The following is a 23,877-nucleotide window of genomic DNA, read 5'->3' as shown; positions in this document are numbered from 1 at the left end:
GACCGAAAGGTGCCAGGTTCAAATCCCGGGAGCGGAATGAGCACCTGCTGTTAGCCCCAGCTCCTGCCAACCTAGCAGTTCAAAAACATACAAATGTGAGTAGATCAATAGGTACCGCTCCGGCGGGAAGGTAACGGCGCTCCATGCAGTCATGCCGGCCACATGAACTTGGAGGTGTCTAGGGACAACGCCGGCTCTTCGGCTTAGAAATGGAGATGAGCACCAACCCCCAGAGTCGATCACGACTGGACTTAACCTCAGGGGAAAACCTTTACCTTTCTTTTACTCTATTTTTATCAGTTTTATACCTGGGTTGTTGTATGTCTTTCGGGCTGTGTGGCCATGTTCCAGAAGTTTTCTCTCCTGACGTTTCACCCACATCTATGGCAGGCATCCTCAGAGGTTGTGAGGTATGGAGGTTGTGAGTTTTATTTAGCAATGCTTTTGACACGAAATAAATAAATAAATAAATAAATAAATAGAGGAATAGTCCATAGCCCATAGCCAAGCCTTTTGCGGGGCACAAGTGTGAAGTCTTCCCAAAGTAAAACAGTCAAATAAGTTGTTGTTGTGGGCTTTTGAGTACTTAAGGTCTCCATCCCTTTTCGCTCAAACTGGCGGCCCTTTCCCAGTTCACTCTCTGCCAGCAGAGGTCGTGCCAGCCCTAAGAGATCTAAAGCGGAGCAAAGGCGGGAGGGGGGGGGGCTCTTGACATCACTCCCAGGCTCCTCCCGCACGCGACCCCCCCCCCCCTTTTCCCTGCCTCCCGCCTTCAGTCCTCGCTTGCTTGCTTTCCCTCCCTCTTCCATAAGGCAAACATTTCCGCTGCTGGCAAGAGAGAGAGAGACAGAGAGAGAGCAAGAGCCGGGTCTGCAGGGAAGGAAGGAGGGAGGGAGGCGAGGATGGGCGCCGAGGTCAAGAGCGCCAGAGCGCAAGGCCGGCGGAGCAGCCAGAGTAGCGGGCAGCCTCGGCGGGGCTCCCACTTCACTTCCACGAAGCCTTGCCTGGGCTGAATGCCAGGCCCCGGGGAGAGAGGAGGCCGCCGAGTCCGGAGCAGGAGACAGAGAAGCAAGCAAGCAAGCAAGGAAGGGGAGCCTCGCTGCATTACTCGGAGGAAGAGCTTTGTTTTTATTATCCCGAGCCTTTCTTACAAGCAACAAGAGAAGCGAAGCCGCACAAGGAAAGGGATTGAGAGGAACTGATCACGCTGGCCGGGTTGTGAAGGTGAGGAGGCGCCTTCCCGGCTTCTTATTATTATTATTGTTTCCAAGTGAAGGTGAATGGAAATGGACTAAGATATTCCTCTAAAAGGGTCTCTTTTTTATTATTGTTATGGTTCTTCCTCAGCGAGGCTAAGAGGAGAGGGATTGCAATGAACTGAAACGCCAGGCGGGTGGCGAAGGTGAGGAGGCGCCTTCCCGCCGCCTTGAAGCCCTTCCTTCCCCGCTCTCTCTCTGGGGCGCGCACACGCGTGGGCCGGGCGCGCGCCCGCTCTCCTCTCCTCCCCCTCCCCACATGCAGACCCGCTCTCGGGGGGCCCCTCCTGCGATGGCCGTCTCGGTGATCCAAGCGTGCCGCAGCCTGGCCCTCTCAACATGGCTGCTCTCCTTTTGTTTCGTGCATCTCCTCTGCCTGGACTTCACGGTGGCCGAGAAGGAGGAGTGGTACACGGCCTTCGTGAACATCACCTACGCGGACCCGGGGGGCGCGGGCGGCGGGGGAGGCGCGGAGCTGCGGAGCGAGAAGACGGAGTGCGGGCGCTACGGGGACCAGTCGCCCAAGCACGACGTCTGGGGGCCCGTGGCCATGGCGGCGGCGCCCAGCGAGCGGCAGGCCTGCGACCCCAACGCCCGCTTCGCCGGACCCGGGCCCGGCAAGGTCTGGGTGGCGCTCATCCCCAAAGGGAACTGCACCTTCAAGGAGAAGGTCCGCCACGCCGCCGCCCAGAACGCCTCCGCCGTGGTCATCTACAACGTGGGCGCCAGCAACGCCAACGAGACCACCACCATGCCCCCCGCCGGTGAGTGAAGCACAAGGGCGCCCGCCTGCCAGGGTGCCCGGGAAGGGAGGGAGAGGGGCAGACTCTTGCAAAGGCACCTCTGGGGGCAGGGAAGTCAGGCCAGGTGCAGGTGGGGGATAATATTAGGGACAGGGATCCATGGTCACGTCTTCCTTGCTGTGGGAAGAGAAGGCATGGGCACCAGGAAGGGACTAAACACCCCTTGATGTGGAGAAGTATCCACAGTCAGAGTTGACTTGTGGAGTGGAAGTCTTGCAGGAGCAGCCATGCCTCCTGACATTCTTCTTCGCCTCCAGCAATGCTTCGGTGTCATATCAGATGTGTCCCTTCTTTTCAGTGGTCCCACCAAGTTCGATGCAAGATTGGTTTCCTTCTTTAGTAAGGAGCAGGCACATACAGATTTTCATGCTTTCCTACTTTCTGTTGAAATTGTATACAGTAGATTCCTGAAAACGTACATTTGTTGGACCTTCTTAGTGGGTCTTTCTCCCACCCTGGACTTTCCACAGATATATAAATCCCACTTGCATAGTTTTACAACAGACCACGCAATCTCTGGGGATGCCTGCCATAGATGTAGGCAAAATGTCAGTCTAGATTGCTTCTGAAGCATGGTCATATAGGCACCAGGAAGGGACTAAACACTCCTTTATGTGGAGAAGTATCCACAATCAGAGTTGACTTCTTGAGTGGAAGTCTTGGAGGAGCAGCCATGCCTCCTGACATTCTGTTTCACCTCCAGCAATGCTTCGGTGTCATATCAAATGTGTCCCTTCCTTTCAGTGGTCCCACCAAGTTCTCTGCGAGGTTGGTTTTGTTCTTTAGTAAGAAGCAGGCACCTCCAGATGGTTTCTTTCTCCCACCCTGGAGATCCCACAGATATATAAACACCACTTGCCTAGTTTCCAACAGACCTCACAACTTCTGAGGATGCCTGCCATAGATGTGGGTGAAACATCAGCAGAGAATGCTTCTGGAACATGGCCGTACAGCCTGGAAAACTCACAGCAACCCAAGATCACATCTTCCTTGCTGTGGGAAGAGAAGGAATAGGCACCAGGAAGGGACTAAACACCCCTTGATGTGGAGAAGTATCCAGATTCAGAGTTGACTTGTGGAGTGGAAGTCTTGGAGGAGCGGCCATGCTTCAGTGTCATATCAGATGTATCCCTCTCTTTCAGTGGTCCCACCAAGTTCAGTGCAAGATTGGTTTCCTTCTTTAGTAAGAAGCAGGCACATCCAGATGGTTTCTTTTTCCCATTCTGGACATCCCACAGATATATACAGCGTTCCCTCACTTATCGCTGGGGTTAGGTTCCAGGACCACCCACAATAAGTGAAAATCCGTGAAGTAGGGATACTATATTTATTTTAATGTTTATACATTATTTTAGTAGTTATACACAATTTTAAGTCTTTGTCAGCGAATCCTATGTTGATAAACCGCCTCCTTTTCCTCCCGTTGCTGCTTGGGCTCTTTTTCTCTCCCTTTGGCTTCTCCTTCCTCCCTTCCTTAGGCTGTAAATTGTAATTTTTTTATGATTTATAATCGTCTTTTAGAGTTTATTGAAAAACCGCGATACAGCGAATCTGCAAAAAGTGAACTGCGAAGTAGTGAGGGAACACTGTAAACACCACTTGCCTAGTTTCCAACAGACCTCACAACTTCTGAGGATGCCTGCCATAGATGTGGGTGAAACATCAGCAGAGAATGCTTCTGGAACATGGCCGTACAGCTTGGAAAACTCACAGCAACCCAAGATCATGTTTTCCTTGCTGTGGGAAGAGAAGGCATAGACACCAGGAAGGGACTAAACACCCCTTGATGTGCAGAAGTATCCAGATTCAGAGTTGACTTGTGGAGTGGAAGTCTTGGAGGAGCAGCCATGCCTCCTGACATTCTGTTTCTCCTCCAGCAATGCTTCAGTGTCATATCAAATGTGTCCCTTCCTTTCAGTAGTCCCACCAAGTTCAGTGCAAGATTCATTTTGTTCTTTAGTAAGAAGCAGGCACATACAGATTTTCATGCGTTCCTACTTTCTGTTGAAATTGTATACAGTAGGATTCCTGAAAACGTACATTTGTTGGACCTTCTTAGTGGGTCTTTCTCCCACCCTGGACTTTCCACAGATATATAAACCCCACTTGCATAGTTTTCCAACAGACCTCACAACCACTGAGGATGCCTAGAATCATAAAATCGTAGAATAGTAGAGTTGGAAGAGACCTCATGGTCCAATCCCCTGCCAAGAAGCAGGAAATCGCATTCAAAGCACCCCCAACAGATGGCCATCCAGCCTCTGCTTAAAAGCCTCCACCACAGTCCGTGGGAGAGAGTTCCACTGCCGAACAGCTCTCACAGTGAAGAAGTTCTTCCTGATGTTCAGGTGGAATCTCCTTTCCTGCAGTTTGAAGCCATTGTTCCGCGTCCTAGTCTGCAGGGCAGCCTGCCATAGATGTGAGCTAAATGTCAGGAGAGAATGCTTCTAGAACATGGCCATACAGCCTGGAAATCTCACCGCAACCCAGAGACAGGGTTGCAAGATCACTTCTTCCTTGCTGTGGGAAGAGAAGGCATAGACACCAGGAAGGGACTAAATACCCTTTTATGTGGAGAAGAATCCAGATTCAGAGTTGACTTGTGGAGTGGAAGTCTTGGAGGAGCAGCCATGCCTCTTGACATTCTGTTTCACCTTCAGCCATGGTTCAGTGTCATATCAGATGTGTCACTTCCTTTCAGTAGTTCCACCAAGTTCAGTGTGAGGTTGGTTTCGTTCTTTAGTAAGAAGCAGGAACATCCAGACGATTTCAACTTTTGTCCTTTAATAATAATCGAAACAGGAACATTCAAAGAGTTTCATCTCTCCATACTTCTGGCTCTCCAAATATCCTTGGACTGTGCAATTCTTGTCATCCTTGGTCACTAACTATGCTGGCTGGGGCTGAGAAAAGTTACAATGCAACAACACCATATTCCCTGTGGACTTCTTTTCCATAATTGAAGTATCCCTCCCCATCCACATGCTCCTGTATTATAGCAGTGTTTCCTTTCTGGTTCAGCCACAGCGGGAAGCAAGCTGCACTATAAGCCAGTAAGCTGCTTGGTAGAAACAATCCCTTTTTCATTTACATGTTGTCCAGTTTGAAAGTTCTGGAGTTTGGGACCAATGTCTCTGTTCCTGAAGGGTTTCTGGGCAGAAAATTGTGGGTGTGAACCTTCTGGTGTCTCGTTTGGCTTCCCTTTCTCCAGTGCTGGAGCAACTGTATTAAAAATGAGCTTCTTAGGATGCCAAGAATGCAATTAGGCTAATTACTGCTGCAAGATTTTACTTGGAAATTGCATTCTTAATACAATAACTGAGAGTCAGTGGGGTGGATTACTGTCCAATTTTGTGTAATTTACAAATGTAGGATTTATTTCTCTTTTGGTCCTGTATTAGGGCTTCTTTGCATTCAGTATCATCTGTTACAATGATACTTTGTGGCCTTGGAGATCATCCAGTTGTCATAAGTGAGGAAAAAATTGGCACAGGGACAAAAGCAAGCTCTGTGATTTAAAAATTCTTTGTTTATTATTCAGTATCAGTCTTTGCAAATAATAGACTTGAAACACACTCAGCAGAGTTACTTTTGGTGGTACCCTTTTCAACACATTTGTTGCATTCCACATTCCAGCAAAGATGTTTCCTTTGAAGAAAGTGTAGCTATTAACTAATATCAGTGGGCTAGATTTGGACTCAGGTTAAAACTGGGATGTTGAATAATGCATCAAAATCATTTTAACAACCACCCTTTTCCAGCACAGTTACAAAGCAATACATCCCATCAAACTTGTTAGGACTTATCATGTGAATCTTCATGAATATTGATTATTAAAGGTGAACAGTATGGCTGCTTTCCAAACCTGGTGCCTTCCAGATATATTGGATGACAATTCATTTACACAGCCTTACACATGTCAGACCATTACTAGAGAAAGGTGCAGTAAGGAAATCAAAGATTCCCGTATAATGCAACAGCTACAATGCTGGACTTTTGGTAATTAAATCCTCCATATCTCTTCTTTGTTCAGGAGAACAATTCTGCGTATTTTAGCAGAATTCAAGAAAGTTCAAGAAGGCAGAGTTTGTTTCAAAACAGTGCATTCGTTTTAAGCTTTGTTAAGATCTCTTGATCTTTGTAAAACTTCTCCGGGCATGCCATATGGATTTCTCTTTAGATTCTTGCTTCCAGTTTGTTGTGGAAATGAATGAAGGAGTTATGGCATCACTAATTTCCTATGTTTGGCAGGAATCTCTGGCATAGGATGATCTTTCCATGAAATTGAAATACTGGTTTGGTTGACATTTAGTGTTTTTTTTTTAAAATCTATATATGCAGTGTTTATTAGAAAATTCCTGCTACTGACAGTATGAACAGGATGTATGTTTAAACATCCAGACTTGAGAAAATATTTTCTCAGTTATGTCATATGATCTGTGCATGTAAAAATGTTTTGCTATATTTGTTAGTATTGAGGAGCCTCTTTAAATGCTGCTCAAACACTCGCAGCTACTTTGGATGCCTGCTTTTAAATGCTGCATTTATATGGGTATATATGCAGCAATTTGTTTTGGAGTGATGCTTTTCAATACAAAGGTGTAAAAATATATTACATTATTTCAGTGGTCCTTAGAGCACTCTTCTAAAGCAGAGTGGTGTTGTTTTTCCTGGGTTTCATGTTTTACAGCTGCAGACAATTCAGTGCCGTTGAATCAATAGGATCACATGGTGAATTATGCACAGTGGGGCTTTTGGGGTGTCCTTACCCACTGTAACCTTTTGCCTGTTGCCAGCTGTTCCTAAAAGTGAAAAGCTCTTTAGAGTGGGATTCAATATTGTTTGGAGGCTTGCAGTTGGAATGAGAAAGTGGCACATATGCCTGCTTCCTAATCTAATCCATCTTTCTTCTAATTTTCTCTCCCCAGGGATCACTGCAGGATTTCAAAAACTTAGTTTTTAAAAAACTCAATTTCTCAATTTCTCAATTTGGCTCTAGACTAGTTTGGTTGCTGGAAGGTTCTGGAAATTGTAGTCCAAAAAAGTAACTTTCATATAATCTTCATTTTCCCTACATTTCAGTTTCAGGCTGAAAATTAATGAGTTATGAGTAGCAGCAGATTGTGGCCAGTAAATCTGGTATTCTTACCAAAGCTTAAATTAACCTCCTCCTCTAAATAAAGTGTGGCAAACCTCTTGCTAGGTTCCCCTTGGTATTGGGTTCAGCTAAAATAGAAACAGCATCTAGTGTGGTGGTTCTCAACTTATGGGTCCCCAGGTGTTTTGGCCCACAACTCCCAGAAATCCCAGCCAGTTTACCAGCTGTTGAATCTCTGGGAGTTGAAGGCCAAAACATCTTGAGATGTTGAGAACCACTGATCTAGTGGCTCTGTAGGTATATAATTCCTTGGCAGTTTTACGTACATTTGGCAAGCTTTATAGTGGAATGCTCTCTCACATTTCCATGAATGACGTGCCAGATAAAAGCAGGGATGCATTCATGGAAAACCTCTTCTGAATTCAGATATTAAGGGGGTTGTATAGCTGCTCCATTGGAGAACAGAAACTGATTCTATTGTATGCTGTGTATGTGTGAAGGTGTTTGGTGCTTGAAGAAGGAAAAGACCTCACATTCATAAGGCATAGAGCCTTTGACCCACCAGATTTCAAGTTATGGAGCAAGCTATGTATTACAAATAAATAGGGCCAGGACATTAATAAAGTGTTGCTGCATACCTTTAACTTCTTTTTAACTTAACTTGCAGTCAATCTTATCATGGATTTTTTTGCAAGATTTGTTCAGATGGGATTTCCTTTATTTGAGGCTGAGAGAGTGTGGCTTGCCCAAGGTCATCCAGTGGGTTTCCATGGCTGAATGAGAATTTTAACCCTGGTCTCCACAGTTATAGTTCATCACTCGAACTACTACACTATATTTGCTCTTTTTGAAATGTAGTTCCTTTCAAAGCTTCAGTCCCAGCCCAAATTCCCTCTAAAGTCTTTACTTTATGGCTACTTGATATCTTCATATATTGCTTAATTTGTGTATTACCCTTTATAGTTAGTTTTTTTTTTGTCTAATGAGACAAGCTGTTGGCTATTAAATACCAGGAATGATTCAGATTCCAGATTTTGTACCTATTATTACAATGCAATGTCTTGTTCAAAATCTAGTTTTTCATTCCCTAAAAGGTTTCATCATTGCAGATCATATCCAGAACATATTGGTCCTTCTGACTCAGAAGGCTGAAAAGTCAGAAAGCTAGGCCATTGGCTGATACCTCACCAACGCTACAACTGATTTCCAACTTCTCTCAGCCACCGAGTATTTAAAATATGCAATAACAACCTTTAAGAATATTTTAGTTCATGTAATTAATTAGCCACTCATCTCTAGAGCATGAAGGCTTCCATGCACCTTGAACAATGCAACTTCTGATCTCTCAAGTCTTATAAGATGAGAAAGGCACAATTAATGGTTGAACTTAGCTTTTCAGATGCTACTTTTGTATCTGGTGATAGTAGCCCCTGAAGGCCTGGAAGGTGCCATTGGTTTCTGTTACAGTACATATACCACAGTTGGCCTCAGTAGAATATGATCTGGGTCTTCCAGTTTTCCTTTTTAGAGTAGCTACAGGCTACCATTGTGTGTTTTTAATGAATCTTTGATATAAATTGTCTTTATTTTTTTTAAAAAAAATTTTTTGTGTCAGGAGCCACCGGAGTTGCTTCTGGAGTGAGAGAATTGGCCGTCTGCAAGGACGTTGCCCAGGGGACGCCCGGATGTTTTGATGTTTTATCATCCTTGTAGGAGGCTTCTCTCATGTCCCCGCATGGAGCTGGAGTTGATAGAGGGAGCTCATCCGCACTCCCCCGGATGGGATTCGAACCTGGCAGCTTTCAGGTCAGCAACCCAACCTTCAAGGTACGAGGCTTTTATCCCCTTGGCCACCGGGGGCTCCTTTTATTTTAAATGATTAGCTCACACTGATTATGCCATGTGAAGATATGTCCCTGACCTTTTTTTCCTACGGTGGTGTTTCATTTGTCTGTATGCATTAATTATCAGTGATGTTGACCTATAGCCTAAAAGGGTAATATGTGGATTTCTCTGTCTAAAGAGTTTATGTTGCAATTTTTCATGCTCGCTGTGTCTTATTGTTCACTCCAGGTAATGGAAAGCTAGTAGCAATATGGAAACATTTATAAGATCTATGAAATGATTTGGTTGTGTTGTTGGCCACAGATTCATTCAGAGCAATCGAAGTCATGTTTCATCTGTTTGGCATCAGTAGACCAGGTAGCGCTAGGGGAGGAAAATCCCTCAGATCCCTTGAATGGTAGTCCATGAGAGCCAAATAGTGTTGACCTCTCAATTCACACAATTGAGTTGTGAGCTTTTTTCCCAAGGCATATCAGGTAAATGTGTAGTGATTAAAGATTAGTTCCATTGTACTGATCTGTTTCTCTTGTACTACTTTCAGGATAAGATTTTGCTCTTTGTGTCAGTTCCTGTATCAGTCCAGCATACCATATGCTTTGCTTGCCTGCAGCATTTGTTTGGACTTAGATGACCTTAGCAAGTGAGGTCTCGAATTTCTTTCCTCATAGACAGTGGAACAATGTTAGGATTTCATTTTCTTTTTAGGACTTTCAATTAGCTCAGTTGTCTGCAGTCAGCAAAGTACTTTCTGGGCACCTCAGAAGCATTACTAAAATATGTAGGCCATTCTGATTAAATATGGTAGACTTGGAGTCCTGGCACTCCATGGATAGCATTTTGGATCTAATAAAGCTTATTTTAAGAAGCTGGCAGAGAAGAATAGAACTGCATGAACATACACGTGAACTTCCTCTTCTAGCTTGTAAGAATCTAATTATATTATGGGGGTTTGCAGTAAAGTATCTGCTGAAACCAGCTCTTTTCCAGGAACTTGGTTTGAAGTACAGATTTATTACTGGGCTAAATCTGCCACTGTAATAGAATGTGGTACAGATATTGTTGATTCATCAGGTTCACCAAGAGTTTATGGTAGGAGCAGAGGCTGCATGAGGACCACTGGTGCATTTTGTGGCCTCCTGACCCTCCTAGAGCTACACCTACACTGACACTACATACATTTTATTGATTAACCTATTGCTTGTATCAAAATGTTTGACAAACATTTAACACATACAACCCATATTACAACCAAAGTTAAAATAAACAAGCTGGTAACAAGGGGTCAAGATCCTGAACCAGATCAAATATCTGCATCATCCTTACAATTTACACCAATCGACTCCAAATATGCATTTCTCAGCTGAGTTGCTTTAAATAGAAAAAGGATCGTTATGTTATTTTAGAATTCTGGCTGGCCAATAAAAATGTAGTTTTAATATAAGGATCCCAGTGTGTCTTTTGTATAATGTATGGCCCGAGGTATTGGTTTCTCTCTTATACAAGTTACAGCTAAACTGTACATTGCGATGTCCTCTACCTCTGACACTCCACAGATACAAAGACGTTCATTATATGGAACTTGGTTAAACCTTCCATGTTTGACCATTGTATCCAGCTGTTCAAATCTAGTTCTGGTAGATACCCTCTTGAGGTGTTTGGGCATTTCTGTCTTTATATATTGGGCTGTTTCAAACATATGTTTAAAATGACTTGGTCATTTCAATGAGCCAGCTTTACTGAGTGTAGCAATGTCTTTCTGAGCCTCTACATCCAATATTCGTTGTGCAACAATTTTTAGATCTACTTCTTCTAGGAGATTTGAGTATAGAGTCAGAAGTCCACAACTCCTAATGTGCTTTGTCAGTTGTACTAGCCAAGAGGTCTGATGTTGATTTTTTGTCTGCTCTAATAGGCACAATTTTGGTAGTCTGTTATTTGTCATGGCATTCAATTTTACCCAGTAGTTATATGCCCTAATTTTGGCTAAACCATCAACTCTTGGGAGAGAGGGCGGTATACAAATAAACTTTTACTTACCTACTTACTGGGTTGTCCCAGTTTGTATGACTATTTGTCTGAAGAACTTTGTTCCACTGTGAGAAAAAACTGAATTTTTCTGATTTAGCCTTGGCCAAGATACAAAGATCCAGTTCATGGGTATGACCACAATTTTATCAGGATCTCCCATTTAAGTGTCATACGTTAGGATTATCCCCATCCTGACTGGATTGCCTTCATCCTGATATAGAAATTCTGTGATTCCAGGAACATTTGTGAAATGGATAGTAATTGCTGAGAACTGAATTTTAACACATCAAGACTGTTTGTAAGGAATTGTTTGAAATAACAGATTTGAAACATACTTTAAACATATTATTTTAAGAGAATGTTTGTAATGGTAGAACTACACATTTTCCTCTTAGAGATACACTGGGCATTTAAAAATCCACACAAGTACAATTCTCCATTTTTGTTCATGAGTTGGACCAATGAAGCACACAATAATGTTGGTTTGGTGATTTCTTTCAATGTGTTCAGTTCCCTCATCCGTTCTAAGTCAATTTTTGCCAAATGGGATAAGGGAAATGGAGCCTTGTAAGAAATTTCTACATTGTGGTTTGGTATTATTTCTTGGGTTTGCATGGAATAATGTCAATTTTATTAGTTCAATGGCTTTTAATACCCCACTGTTTTCTCCCATGGTTTTCAGTAGCTCTATTTTGGCAGCTGGATTGCATTTGAAGAAATTGTTCCCTTTATGATCTCATATCACATACACATTGAACACACACATCTCTTTGTAGCTTGTTGATATGGTAAAACATCTAATGGTGTCGAGGTAACCCTTGGGCTATTGAACACACTGTCTTCCAAATTCAGGTCTCCAGTACTCAAGCATCTTTGTAGCTTTTCTCTGAAATAGCAGTAATGTCAGATTCTGAACCTATTTTAAAAGAAACATATAATAGGTTCATTCTTCAAGGGAGGTTCTTTTTCTTTACAAGATATGGAGCTTAAGCAGAATTGACCACCCACTGATGTTGTCACTTCTTGTACATTCTGTTTACCTGATGATCAGCATGGCTGGATTCCTCATACACTCATAGCAAATAAAGTAATACTTTGTCTGGAAAGGCAGACTTTTCCCATCTGTTCTGGCTTCAACATACATTGTGTTTGTTGTTGTGTGTCTTCACATTGTTTCTGATTGATGGGGACCCAAAAGTGAGCCTGTCATAGGCTTTTCTTGGCAAGATTTGTTCAGAGAGCGCTCAGCATTGCCTTCCTCTGAGGCCCTTCCACACAGCCATATAACCCAGAATATCAAGTCAGATAATTCACAATATCTGCTTTGAACTGGATTATCTGAGTCCACACTTTCCATATAATCCAGTTTAATGTGAATTCAATACAGCTGTGTGGAAGGGGTCTGAGAGGTTTCTTCTAAGAGCTGGGAGAGGTATCACTTACCTGGCACTACCAGTGGGTTGCCATGGCCAGGTGGTCTCCAGAGTCCTAACCCAAGACACTATACCACACTGTCTCTCTGCATGTTTATCCAGACATCAAATCACATCCAACCATTGAAAAGGAAAATTGAACTTCATTGTGGGATGAAATAACAGTAACTAAAAAGGAAAATTAAGAATAGAAAGACTGGTTGTTGGATGGGGTAAAAAAAAAAGTCTGAACAAATCCCTTCAAACAGACCCTTTCCACACAGCTGTATAAAATCCACACTGAACTGGATTATATGGCACTGTGGATTCAGATAACACAGTTCAAAGCAGATATTGTGAATTATCTGCCTTGATATTCTGGGTTATATGGCTGTGTGGAAGGGCCCTACATAGAGGAGAACAAAACCAAAGTGAGGAGATCTGTAAAGAATTATCAGTCTGATGCATAGTAAATCAAACCTGATCACACTTATAGCAAATCCATATAGAACATACTTAAAATTATACTTAAGGCAACAGACCATAATGAAACGTCCTATTTGAGCAGAACACAATCTTTCCATAGTCTGAAGATCTTCATGTCTTATGTACATTTGAATGTGTGCCTTCGAGTGCCAACTTTGATTAGATATTTCTTACTGGGTGGAATATATGGTCAGCTAATACAGGGTTTGTGTATAACTTCCAGCTATTTGCCCTCTTTTTTTGTTTTTGTTTCACCCTCTTCCTTTTTAGGACTTGTAATAAAAAAATCTAAAAATAAACCTTGCACAATCTAGGTATGACGTACTTTAGCAAAATGCTCTATTTTTGAAGACTTCCTGTACTGTGCATCTCCTTTAGGAAGGTTAACCCTTCTAATGTTCTGAACCTTTCCACGTATTGCACATACAGTCAGAAAGGGTGGGCATTCTCTAGCTGAGTGCTTTAAATATGCCTGGACTGGATTTCTATTTTTCTCCCCTCTTATTTCATTTCGGTAGTTTTTACAGAAGCAGGAAGAGTTGAGTTTTCCTTTTCAAAACGATTACTGTTTCTGGAGTATTGTAAGCTACAGGATACCTTCTCCAAATTATTCCTGAGATCTGTCATTTGCACACATGTTTTCACATGGGTCTGTGAAAGGTTAGGTTTTACATTAGCTGTATTTTTTAACCTTTGTCTAAAAGTCCAAGCAGCAACTAGTTTCTCTAAATTGTTGCTCTTTTGCTTTTTTAAAAGCCAGCAAACTCAGTGGTCTGTTCATATTAGGCCCTAACAAAATGACTCAACAGTTTCTCCAGGCTCCTGAGTTCTTTGATAGGAGCAGGCCCTCTCATAAACCACATTCCTCTTGGGGATGAAATGGGCAGCTAGCTTGGCTAGAACAATCTCATAGTTGTGCTGAAGGCCCTCTGCAGTGAAGGAAAGGATTTATAAAAATTATTGGCATCTTTCCCTATAGCATAACTTAGTTGTACTGTTCCTACATCCTTATGAAGCTTTGTGGCCAGGCTAAAGCAAATAAATATGTGCTTTTATGTCTTTCTGCAGTCTTCTGGTGCAGAGACCTGTACCATGACATGTTAAGAATGTGCAGGTTTAAAACATGACATCAGACAGTATTATAGGGACAGTAACATCACTAAGGGGATTGTAGTTCACCACCATGATAGGTCACTTCTTTAGTATGCCCCATGACTGAATGTAGTCATTTGTTGTTGCCTCATCTTTGTCAGGTTTGTAGGATTGTAGATAGTGGGAAACGTGTGAATATCATTTATCTGGATTTTAGCAAATAATTTGATAAGGTCCCCCACAAGATTTTGATCAGAAAAACCCATTTTTTTCCAAATGTTAAATTAAAATATTTTTCCAGTAAGAAGGGCAAGGGCCAACAAAAATGAATTTGTGGGCTGCATGTGGCCCGTGGGCCACAGGTTGGACCACACTGAACTGACTTAGATGATGGGGTAGAGGGAAACCTTATCAAGTTCGTAAATGATACAAGACTTGGATGACTGACATACTGTATTACAGTAACCAGATTCAAAAAGGACCTTGATAAACTAAAAGAACTGGGCAGAAATTAATGAAAATCAGTTGAGCTCAATGCAGAATTCTACATTTAGGTCACAAAAGTCAACCTACCGGGGATGCTTTACTTCAGTGGTTCTCAACCTGGGGTCCCCAGTTGTTTTTGGCTTACAATTCCCAGAAATCCCAGCCATTTTACCAGCTGTTAGGATTTCTGAGAATTGAAGGCCAAAAACATCTGGGGACCCCAGGTTGAAAACCACTGCTTTACTTGGAAATCCTGCACTGACCAGGTAGGTTGGACTTGATGGCCCATGAGGCTGCCAACAATTATGTGACTGTGACTGACTGCCATTTTTATTTTTTTTCTACACTCTTTTGAAGGTTACAAGAGATAGCAAAATCACATGTGTGTGTGTGTGTGTGTATGGAGATAAGCATAGAGTAAACTCTGCTTAAGGTTAAATATTGGTGCAAGACTCCTGTACTTCCTACCATTAAAAACATATGGTTAGACGTTAATTTCACATGCTTCTTTTTATATTTACAATATAATTGACCATGCATAATTTGCTTATTGTGGTAGCTAGATCCATAGAGCTGAAAGGTGGTAATTCTGTCAAGTGCTCAGTAAATCTCATAGTCTATAATCTAGCATGTTTTTAAGCAGCTTAATTTGGAGCAAGCTTCTACAACATATGGAGGCTCTGGTGGGATTTCTGTGACATCATTTAAAAATGGTTGGATTCATCAGAGAAATAAAGGAATAGTATGTTTGTCTAGGGATAATTTATAGTTCACCATTAAATTTTGTTAATCTGTGATTCATTTCCAGATTTGAGATTTCAATTGTAACAGTGAGGTATATTATTAAAATACTATAAGCATATTATGAGGAAAGGCATGTTTTGCTATTTCATATTATGAGAATTCCATAAGAAGAAGATGGGTATCCAGAAGGAGCCAGCCTAGTGTAGTGTTTTGAGCACTGTACTGTGACTCCAGGGCAGTGACTCTCAATCTGTGGGTTCCCAGGTGTTTGGCCTGCAGCTCCCAGAAATCCCAGCTAGTTTACCATCTGTTAGGATTTCTGGGAGTTGAAGGCCAAAATATCTGGGGACCCACAGGTTGAGAACCACTGCTCTAAAAACTATGGTTTGAATCCATACTGAACCATGGAAACTCACTGAGTGATTTTGGGCAAGTCACACTCAGGGCCCTTCCACACAGCCATATAACCCAGAATATCAAGGCAAAAAATCCCACAATATCTGCTATGAACTGGGTTATCTGAATCCATATTGACATATATTCCAGTTCAAAGCATATAATGTGGGCTTTTATTCAGCTGTGTGGAAAGGGCCTCAGCCTCAGAGGAAAGCAAAGGAAGCCTGCTCTGGATAAATCTTGCCAAGAAAACCCCCTGATAAGTTGCCATAAGTTGGAAACAGCAGCAAGCAACAAAATATCCAGAAGCTGAAAGAACAAATGCTCTTTACACTTCATAGCACTTTAGAGATTCACTAAACCGAGCCTCTCCTTTGCCAGATGTTTCTGCAAACTCTCTTTTGAAAAGGGTTAAAAAAGGCATTGAAATGTTCCATTTCTAATAGTCAAATCTTTCAAAAGCTTATATTATGGTGGTGGAGAGGAGGGCAAATGAAATACATTAAAAGACCACAAAAAGACTAAGCAAAGTTAAAAATATTCGGAGCCAGGAATTTAATTCGAGCTTAACAAATTTTGTGATAGCTTTTGCAGCCCACATAATGTATGGTGCCACAATTGCAGGCAGTGCTAGCCACAGTCTACGTTTTTGTCTATCAACAAACTTACATGAAATTGGGCACTCATGTAGTTCACTAAACTAAGTATTCTTTAAAGGAATAATTATCGTAGATATTTGCCCATATGCACCAACCCAGCTATGGCCTCTTTACACTGGCATTGTTGTTGATTGAAATGTTTGTGTACTTACTTTTGCAGGGCTGTAACATGCAATGCTGTGAGACTACCTTATACTGTATATTTGCATTTGTCTTCCTGGCCAAGTGTTGTCTCCTTTGCCTAGTAGTGACTCTTCATTATCGTTAGCATCACTTGCAACTTACAGTAGAGTCTCACTTATCCAAGCCTCGCTTATCCAAGCTTCTGGATAATCCAAGCCATTTTTGTAGTCAATGTTTTCAATATATCATGATGTTTTGGTGCTAAATTCATAAATACAGTAATTACAACATAACATTACTGCGTATTGAACTACCTTTCTGTCAAATTAAGCACCAAAACATGAAGTTTTGGTGCTTAATTTGCAAAATCATAACCTAATTTGATGTTTAATAGGCTTTTCCTTAATCCCTCCTTATTATCCAAGATATTCGCTTATCCAAGCTTCTGCCGGCCCGTTTAGCTTGGATAAGTGAGACTCTACTGTACCTGGAGATGCCAGGGATTATCCCAGGACCCTTCTATATACAGTAGCTGTTCCTACTGAATATGATTCCCCCCAATATGCAAACCGATACTTATAATACTGTCGCCAAAACCCTGGTGCTGTACTACACTAACATAACTATACCAGTCTAGGGTGCTGATAGGAATAGTAATAAAAAGGCTATGGGCATGATAGCAATGAGAGAAGACGGGGAAATTCTTGCTGCTACTTTGGATAGTCTTCTAAGCAGCCTGTTTCTACAGTATTTGACTTCTGAATGAGTTTTTGAACCAGGATGTTCTGGGAAAGCTGGCTTGGAAAGTTATCATGGGACTGCTGTGTAACCCTATGAAAAGCACACTATGAAAGGGCAATGAACTGTTATGCTAGCATAATGTTCCATGAGGATTTTGACCTATCTTTTGTTTTTCTTTGCCTCACAATTCATCCTAGATGTTATCCCAGGCCAACCACAAACCAGTGAGTGCCACTGTGTATGTTCAAGCAGGTACAGTGTGTGAACAACTGTGTGGTAAAGCCAATCCCATCCTGATAGGCAACCTGGACAGGCAGTGGGCCCCACTTATCTATTCATACACATTGGTCTCCTTGTTGTTAAAGTGAGACTGGAGTTACATTAAAAGGCAGAAAACATTAAGAAACTTTACAAATTTCATTTTAAAAATATGCTGTTGAAATACCTGAATAGCTGGAATTACATGTTTTAGATTTTTTTTTATTACTGCTTGCCAAGAAAACACATGGTTGTTGAGTATTTATATTTAATATACTTAATTTGCCTTGGAGACAAGATTCAAAGACATAGCTGTGTTAGTCTGGAATATCAGTAGCACCATAGACTGGGAGAAAGAAGTTGGCACAGGTTGATCATCCTTTATCCAGAATCCCAAAATAATCCAAAAAATCAAAATTGTCCACACAGGTGGCTAAGATAGTGACGCCTTTACTTTCTGATGTCTCAGTGTACACAAAGTTTGTTTTATTCACATAATTATTCAAAATATGCTGTATTAAATAATCTTATTTGTGTAAGGTGTATACATATATGAAACATACATGAATTTTGTGTTTAGACTTGAGTCCCTTATCCAAGATAGCTCATGATATATGTATTTGCAAATATGGATAATCCAAAATTTAAAAAAAATTCAAAACACAACAAGTATTGCCTTACAGATTCCACCATTCCTCACCCTTGGCTGTGCTGGCTAGGGCTACTGGGATTTGCCACTAGGAAATAACTGCCTAGTCCTATACTAAACTGCTATAATATCTTAATGTAAGTACAGAAACAGCCAGGAGTTGAATAATGCTTAATAGTGATAGGTCCAAATCTTGATCATAAAGTGTTATTTGTAACGAACACATTCACAAATGGATTTCTTCCATAGTTTATACTTGTTGAACACTTCTCTTTGCATACTTCATCCTTTTGCAGTAAATGAGGTGATCCATCCTCATTTTGCATTACATAATGATGTGAAAATGGTACAGTCAGCCTACTCAAGCAGCAGACATTGATGCCTGAAGTACCACTTCAAACAACCTTTCTTTCCATTGCCTCATTATAGCTTGATGCTGGCATTCAAGAAGCAATTGGAGAAATTGAATTTCTGACTTTGCATACGTGAGTCATTTGTACACTAAAAATTTTTTTGATCTCATAGAAACAACAGTTGCTGTGAGAATAGCTTAACAAGTGTCCCGATCATAATTACTTACTTAAACTTGCATTTTGAATCACTTTGAGATCCTGATGGTGATGTATTCTGACTTTAGTAGTTCAAGGTTAGCTGTATTGATATTTATGTCTCAGTATGATACTTGATAGTTAAGGCTAAAGTAATATAATGATAATACATTTTGCATGTTAGTGTAATTGCTGCTTGTAGATTTTTGCCTGCAGAATTGAATGACTGTTTTTGGGATGCTTAGTTCCCTTATTTTCACAAAAGGCAGGGAGAAATATAACTGCTTAAAAGCTGTTAAAGAAACTCTGTCTCAAGGAAAGAGGGACTCTTGTTTCCAAAAGGAAGGAAGGGGCTGAATAATCCAATTATTTAGAGCAGGTGCTGATCAGGTGTTTGTGCCATTCCCACTCAGCCACTCAGTACTGGCGCCAGACTGGGGAATGCTCTCATCATTATGAAGTCACAGCTCAAATGTCTTCTCCACATTCCGTTACCTTCTCCATGGTCATAATGCACAAAGACCGCATTCAGTCCTGACAAGGTGCTTTTCTGACCTTTTCATCTACATCAATTTGCTGGTTATTTGGCTGTTGGAGAGCACAATTCACTCATTGAGTTCCTGAAACTGATATGTGAAAGGCCCATTGGTTTGTGTAATCTCATCTCTCCATTAATGCAGTATTGTCCATATATTGGATATGGCCTATTGGTTTTGAACCACTTCAGAGATATATATCATTTTTATACTAGTAGAATGCTACTAAGTAGCATGAAGAAGTGCTTTGTGACAAAACAGGTGAGGTGGACTTTTAGATGTGTAGCATTGTAGTATGTCTGCTGTCATGTCTTTTGTGTTACATGATTCTAGTCTGAATGAAGTGTTTCTAGTCTGGTAGTGAGGTGTGCAGACATGAGATATAGAAGGGTATATTATTGGAATCTGTGATCCACCAATGAAGGGTAGATTCAAAAGTGGCCTATGCTAAGAATTAAGAAATGTGTCTCTGATTACATGCTTACCCCAATAAACGGTGTCTTAAGCTCCTTCTCCACTGCCATATAAAATCCAGATTATCTGCTTTGAACTGGATTATATGCTTTGATAATCTGTATTATATGGCAGTGTAGAAGGAGCCTTACTAACACAACCAAGTTTGCAAACTTAAATGTCCACTTCTGGCCTTCTTCCAGCCATTTAACTTCAGCACTCTCAAGAGGTAAACTTATTTGTTTCTGATAGTCAACTAGGAGTGAAAAAGCCTTGCCAAGCTATAGCAAATGACCCCTAGATATGAGGATGATCTACAATAGTGTCCCAAGGGAAGTCCAAATTCTTGTTGTCAAATATACATTTTTCATATTACTGCCTTAATAGGTGTTAATTATGAAACAAAACTTTATTCTGTTCTGATTTTTAGAATAGAATAAGAAGTGTCATTCCACTTCTTAAATCATGTTTTAAAGACTGCACTATCATAAAACAATAATCCATTGCTGCCCTTTTGAAGGAAAAATAAATGAACTGTATCACTCCCTTAAATTAGATTCCTAGAAAAGCCATGCCATCCTGGGATATTTATGGAATATTTCTGAAATAACTGCAATATAATTTTAGACAATTTAGTTACAGCTGTTTTCCTATAGTGCTGATCCTGGTTAATTACCAGATGCATTCATGTTTGATCATAAATAATTTGTTTAGTTTGAACAAATTTCAGACATGATTGTTTTTATGAAGAAAATACTTTCTAAGAAGAAAAACACCACAAAGAAATTAAGCAGCACTGATGTTTGTAAAATTCTAGCTGAACATATTGTCTTCCCTTTTTCTCCTACCCTGGAATAATCTAATATAATTGTGACAGTGAAGAAATTGTCCAGTGTCTACGGTTTTATGAGACCACTTAAGAGGAATTCTACTATAATTTAACTTCACATAGACCCTCACTGCTCTCATTAACATATAGATCTCAGTTACAGCATATTTTGTTCTACAAAGCTTTCTACAGTGTTAGTGAGACAATAGCTAGCACATGTTTTTACTGCATTTTGTAGTTTTGAAAAAAACCTAGGACCCCTCCAGACAGGGCCCAAATTGTGCGAGCTGTCGCGCTTTTGGCGGAGGTGTCCAAATGACACCTCCAGTAAAAGAGGAATAATTTGTGACGAAGCAGGAAAACCCTGCTTTGTCATGAATTATTTATACTCCATTAGACCTGGGCCTTCCTGAAAGGCCCAGGTCTAATGGAGTATGGGCCCTGTGAGGACAGCCCAATTTGCTTCTTCAGGCCCCATGGGCCCAGAGAAACGAAGAGGAAACTCACCACCTACCTAAATCCCACCCCTAAAAGCTTTAAAATAAAATAAAAACTTACTGGGCCACCATTAGGCCTCTCTGGAGGCTTCCTGACATGTACCAATGTTGTGCTAAAAGGCAGGGGGAGGGGGCAAATGGTGGCCCACTAAGTTTTTATTTTATTTAAAAGCTTTTAGGGGAGGGGATTTGGGTTGTCCCAATTCCAGCATGGCAGTTACCATGCTGCAATAGGGACAACCCATGGGAAAATGCATTTGTTTTCCCGGGGTGTGGGAACTTAAACCCGCTCCAGAGTGGGTTTAATATATGTCTGGAATCGCCCTTAGAAGGTTAATAAATATTTGATCCGGGTTTTTTTGGTTAAAAAAAAACGCTGCATATGACCACAGGTGTGTTAACATTTTCATCACTAATTAGTAGTACAAGTGCCCTCAAATTCTGTAATGAATTTTGCCTGTATAATTACTCAATACTTTTGTCCTTGGCTGCTTTCCAAGAATGAGTAATAAGATAGTTTTGTTTTGTTAAATTGAAATGGGGTGTCATTAGAAGAGAAGAGAGATAAATTCTCAAATTCTGTGTCTTATTATATTCAATAGGTAAGTGATTAAAATCCTTTGAGATCAAAGTGCTATACAGGCTTTACTTATGTAGAACATTTTTTCCTAATCTCATGTTGTACCTTTATCAAAAGTTTGCAGCAATATCCTAAAGGGAAATATTCTATTAGTCTGTTGACTAAGCTAAGCTATGCCAAATTATTGTTAGACCTGTACACTCAGTTTTGGACAAATGTTTGTGGATGTATGAAACCCTCAAAGAAATTCTTGACTGCTTCAGTAGAGGTCTAATATTTATGTTGGGGGAATTAACAGTCCTGCCCTATTCTGCTTTGGTCAGACCTATCTTGGAATACTGCGTCCCATTCTGGGCATTACAATTAATGAAGAATACTCTGCTTTTGCTGTATCCCATCATGTCCTACTCCATGAATACTTGGACTGTTATTATGCCATAGCCCACATTTGGGCATCACAACAAGCTCCAGTTCAAGAGACTTACTAATTACTATGGTTCATGTCTTATTTATTTTTAAACGTGAACCAGAAGCTAGTTTTCGGATATATTTCCTTTCTGATAAACTAGACAAGCATAGAACAAATTCTAGAATCATTGTAGGAATGATCCTTGCATTGTGTCTCCTCTAAGTTTAGCAGGTTTCCAGGGTTGTTTCAAATATTTTCCAGTTTGGTTATACCTATGTCTACTCCTGGGTTTTGCATACTCTGGAATGCATCTTGTTCAATTTTTTTAAAAGAGGATACCAACAGAACACAAGTGCCACCTTTCCTCCTGCTCTTCTTTGGGCATCAGACGTTAAGCTTCTGGTGGTAGCCTCTGAGCCCTTCCACACAGCCGTATAAGCCAGAATATCAAGCCAGAAAATCCCACAATATCTGCTTTGAACTGGGTTATCTGAGTCTACACTGCCATATATTCCAGTTCAAAGCAGATAATGTGGAATTTTCTGCCTTGATATTCTGGTTTATATGGCTGTGTGGAAGGGCCCTCTGACAGAAACTGAAGGCCAGATGTAGATTAAAGATAAATAAAAGCTGACCTCTTTATTCAGAAGCTTTCCAGTACATCATTGAGATCACAGGCCCCTTCCACAAAGCTGTATAAAATCCACATTGATCTGGATTATATAGCAGCGTAGACTCGGATAATCCAGTTCAAAGTAGATATTGTGGATTATCTGCATTGATATTCTGGGTTATATGGCTGTGTAGAAGGGCCCACGGTAGTAGCTAAGTATGCTCTTCCCAGCACTATCATGTTAGAAGCCTGTAACTCTGTCTGATTTGGATCAGACCATTGACATATCCTTCTTAGCTCAGTAACGGTTACAGATCCTGTTCCTTCTACTAGTTTCTTTAGAAACTGTAACTTTATATTTTTCATCTGTTTTCATTCTCTTGATCTTTGTTGTTAATAGCTGTCAGGTTGACTTTGACTTATGGTGACCCTATGAAAAATAGACTTCTAACTCAACCCTATGAAATTCATGGGGTTGCCCTGATTTGGCAGGTGAAGGCACAAACAAGCACACACACGTCACCCTGTTATCAACACCACTGCTCAGGTCTTGAACTGTGGCTTCCTTGAGTCTATTTGGAGTGTAGTCTTCCTTCTGCACCATCCACAGCTGCTCATCCTTTGCACAGGGCATTCCATGATCATATTCTCTTCCTTTCTAGTGATGCTGAACGTGCTGTTAGAGCAGTATACTTTCATTTTGTCTCTAGCATGGAGAACATTGCTTTGATCGTGCTGGACACAACTCAGTGTCTTGGACTGTATCCAGAGAGAACAGCTGATGGCAGCAAAAGGAATTCCCATTACTGAGATTAAAAATAATTTAATAGGAAAATATACATTCTTTTGTTGAGGGTTCCATAATTGATGCTCTTAGAAATATTATTTCTTCTCTTTCTGTGACTTCTATATTTCAGCAACAGGCCTTTGCGGTCTCTATTAAAATTCTGCTTTATCTGAGTTATACATTAGTAGGAAAATGCTGGACTGCATCCAAATGCAGCCACTGTTAATATGGGCAGCCTCACTGATTTTCACTTTATGGTCTGCTTACTTTAAGTATGTCTGAGGATAAATCTACACAGTAGAATTAATGCACCTTGACACTTCTTTAATTGTCATGTCTCAGATCCCTTCCACAGAGCTGTATAAAATCCACATTGAACTGGATTATATGGCAGTGTAGACTCAGATAACCCAGTTCAAAGCAGATATTGTGGATTATCTGCCTTGATATTCTGGGTTATATGGCTGTGTGGAAGGGCCCTCAGTGCTATGGAATCATGGGACATGTAGTTTACAAAGCATTTGGTCTTTTATACAAAAGAGTTATCAT

At 41.0% G+C, this 23,877-nt stretch overlaps 1 protein-coding gene across 2 annotated transcripts in view; it reads left to right on the top strand.

The window, feature by feature from the left end:
* The first annotated feature begins 740 nt into the window (after nt 1–740).
* Nucleotides 741–23,877, top strand: part of rnf150 (ring finger protein 150) — a 139,533-nt gene continuing 116,396 nt past the window's right edge. The window contains exon 1 of one of the 2 annotated variants that reach the window (XM_062980897.1): nt 741–2,020. In XM_062980897.1, the coding sequence (XP_062836967.1) occupies nt 1,516–2,020 (505 nt within the window). In that variant the 5' untranslated portion in view covers nt 741–1,515. The remainder of the gene's footprint in view (nt 2,021–23,877) is intronic. The other variant, XM_003221668.4, reaches the window with a different exon arrangement.

Source organism: Anolis carolinensis, chromosome 5 (genome assembly GCF_035594765.1).
Source record: "Anolis carolinensis isolate JA03-04 chromosome 5, rAnoCar3.1.pri, whole genome shotgun sequence".
Taxonomy (NCBI): domain Eukaryota; kingdom Metazoa; phylum Chordata; class Lepidosauria; order Squamata; family Dactyloidae; genus Anolis; species Anolis carolinensis.
Note: the sequence above shows the minus strand (reverse complement) of the source record. Positions and strands in the feature narration are given on the sequence as shown.